The sequence below is a fragment of the Cryptomeria japonica genome, chromosome 3, assembly GCF_030272615.1.
Source record: "Cryptomeria japonica chromosome 3, Sugi_1.0, whole genome shotgun sequence".
NCBI classification, from domain to species: domain Eukaryota; kingdom Viridiplantae; phylum Streptophyta; class Pinopsida; order Cupressales; family Cupressaceae; genus Cryptomeria; species Cryptomeria japonica.
This window is the reverse complement of record NC_081407.1, coordinates 978,039,944-978,041,945: the sequence shown is the minus strand read 5'-3', so window position 1 is coordinate 978,041,945 and position 2,002 is coordinate 978,039,944. Positions and strand designations below refer to the sequence as shown.

Here is a 2,002-nt window from a genome sequence, read left to right as displayed (position 1 = left end):
CTTTTAGAATAGGTGATGTAAAGACCCCAAATATTAAATATTATAAGCTATATTCATGCATAATTAAATTATTTATAAAAAAAATTATTATATTTACAACACTCTAATTAAAATAGACCCAAAACATAAATAAAAAAACACATAAACCCATATAATTTTCATCAATATAAATATTATTTTATTTTATTTTCAGCTTACATTTCACTGGCAAGGGGTGGTCAATTCCTAATGTCACCCCGAGCACCGTTGATGAATGGGGTAAACCAGATGACCAAGACCACGCATTGCCTCCCATTTGTATTGCTCTTGCCAGTTAGTAGTTTTTATCGGTGCTATTGTTAGCTACCAATGTGAACTTTGAGGTGTGAACCTTACATGTCCACCCATCCTTTTTTGCAAATATATATATTAATAGAATTAGACATACTTATTCATCAATTTTTTTATTTTTTTTTAAATTTTTTATATATATAATTTAATTTATACATTTTTAAAATAATAATCCAAAATATGCCTTTTATTCAAAATTATTCAACTCTAACAAATAGTATGGCAATCCAATTGAACATTAGCCCACACTAGAAAGTCCAGTCATTTAAAATTACCACATTGGAGAGTCCGGTCATTTAATATTATAACATTAGAAAGTCCACTCATTTAATATTACAATATGGTCAATACTTTCATTCTACGTTGACTAGTAAAGTGATGCCAACCCTTTGAAAAAAGCATACAATTTTCAACTCAACATAGAGAAAAGAAAAAAGCAATAGTTTTACTTTTGGCATCCTGCAAAGCTGTAGCTTATGTCTAATGTCTGCTTTTTGCTCTCTTCTCGTATACATGATTTCTTTGTTTCATTATTGGATAAACTGAGAATAGTCCTCTCAATCTGAAGCCCTCCACCCAATGAAACCTCTCGCTTAAAGTGGGAGCAATAGCTTTCAAACACGCTCACTGTCACCTGCAAGCGGAACCGCATCATGAACAAAAATTCAACTTCTAGAATGTTCATTTCCCTCAGTGTTAAGCCTCCCACTTTTGCAAAATAGTTATTATTGTAATGCCTGCATCCACAACACCACAAGTGTCCATTAGTAATTAAATCTACATATTATCATTAAAAACACAGTTAATGAAAACAAAAGGAGAGAACAGAAGACTCACAGATCATCTAAAAACTTGGTTGCAACCATGACAGTGGTGATGGTAAGCCTGTGAATGTTAAGAGAGGTTAAGCGGAAGTTGGGATTGCTGAGAATTAGGCGATCAATATAAGCATACGCCACAACAAATGCAGAAGGACTGCAGCCGACATACTTGAACATCCTTTCGAAGTACTTCTGTAAGCTCATGACAGGAATTTGCATTGCAGAGAAAACACACATATTCTCTTTTGAAATCCTTTTGCCTGAAGAAAATATCAGCCTTTCATGTCTGGCTACAAGTCTTTCTAGTAAGGAGGCAAGAACGGAAAGAATCCATGGGCTTGAATCGCTCTCACCACTGCATAAGTCGGAGCAAGAAATAGCTGAGTATAGATCTGAACTACTTGCTTCGCTCATGGCTACTTCTTTTAATCTCCACCCACTAGAATGAACTGGAAATTGATGTTTTGCTGAAACCAAGTAGTTGGGTAGCCTGAATCTTGGGTGAAAAGAAGACCCATTTATAGGTAGAGAGTGTATAGACAGAAAGATCCGGTATGGAGTGAAAAGTTCGAGGAGTCTTCTATTCAACGTACATCCCTGTTTGAGATTTTGTTTGGCCATCAGTTTTTATACATTTCACAAACTAATCTGATCTTCACGTGAACACACGTACTGAAATCAAATCAAATGGTAGGCCAAAACATTTTAAAATGACTCTCGGCTTTCCACATTAAGTAATAGATCTATAGATAGAAAGAAAGAAGGAAGCAGATACAATATGAAAATAGTTGAAGATGGTTGGCATATATCTCTCTTTTAAGAGTATGACATGTACATTTAGTTATCTCTCA

The 2,002-nt window shown here is 34.5% G+C and overlaps 1 protein-coding gene across 1 annotated transcript; it reads right to left on the bottom strand.

Annotated features, from left to right (window-relative positions):
* Window positions 1-775: 775 nt before the first annotated feature.
* Window positions 776-1,565, bottom strand: LOC131076184 (cyclin-U2-1-like). Its single transcript, XM_058013233.2, has 2 exons — window positions 1,168-1,565; window positions 776-1,067 (listed from the first exon to the last, which is right to left on the bottom strand). The coding sequence occupies exons 1-2, from the start codon at window positions 1,563-1,565 to the stop codon at window positions 776-778; spliced, it is 690 nt and encodes a 229-aa protein (XP_057869216.2).
* Window positions 1,566-2,002: the final 437 nt, after the last annotated feature.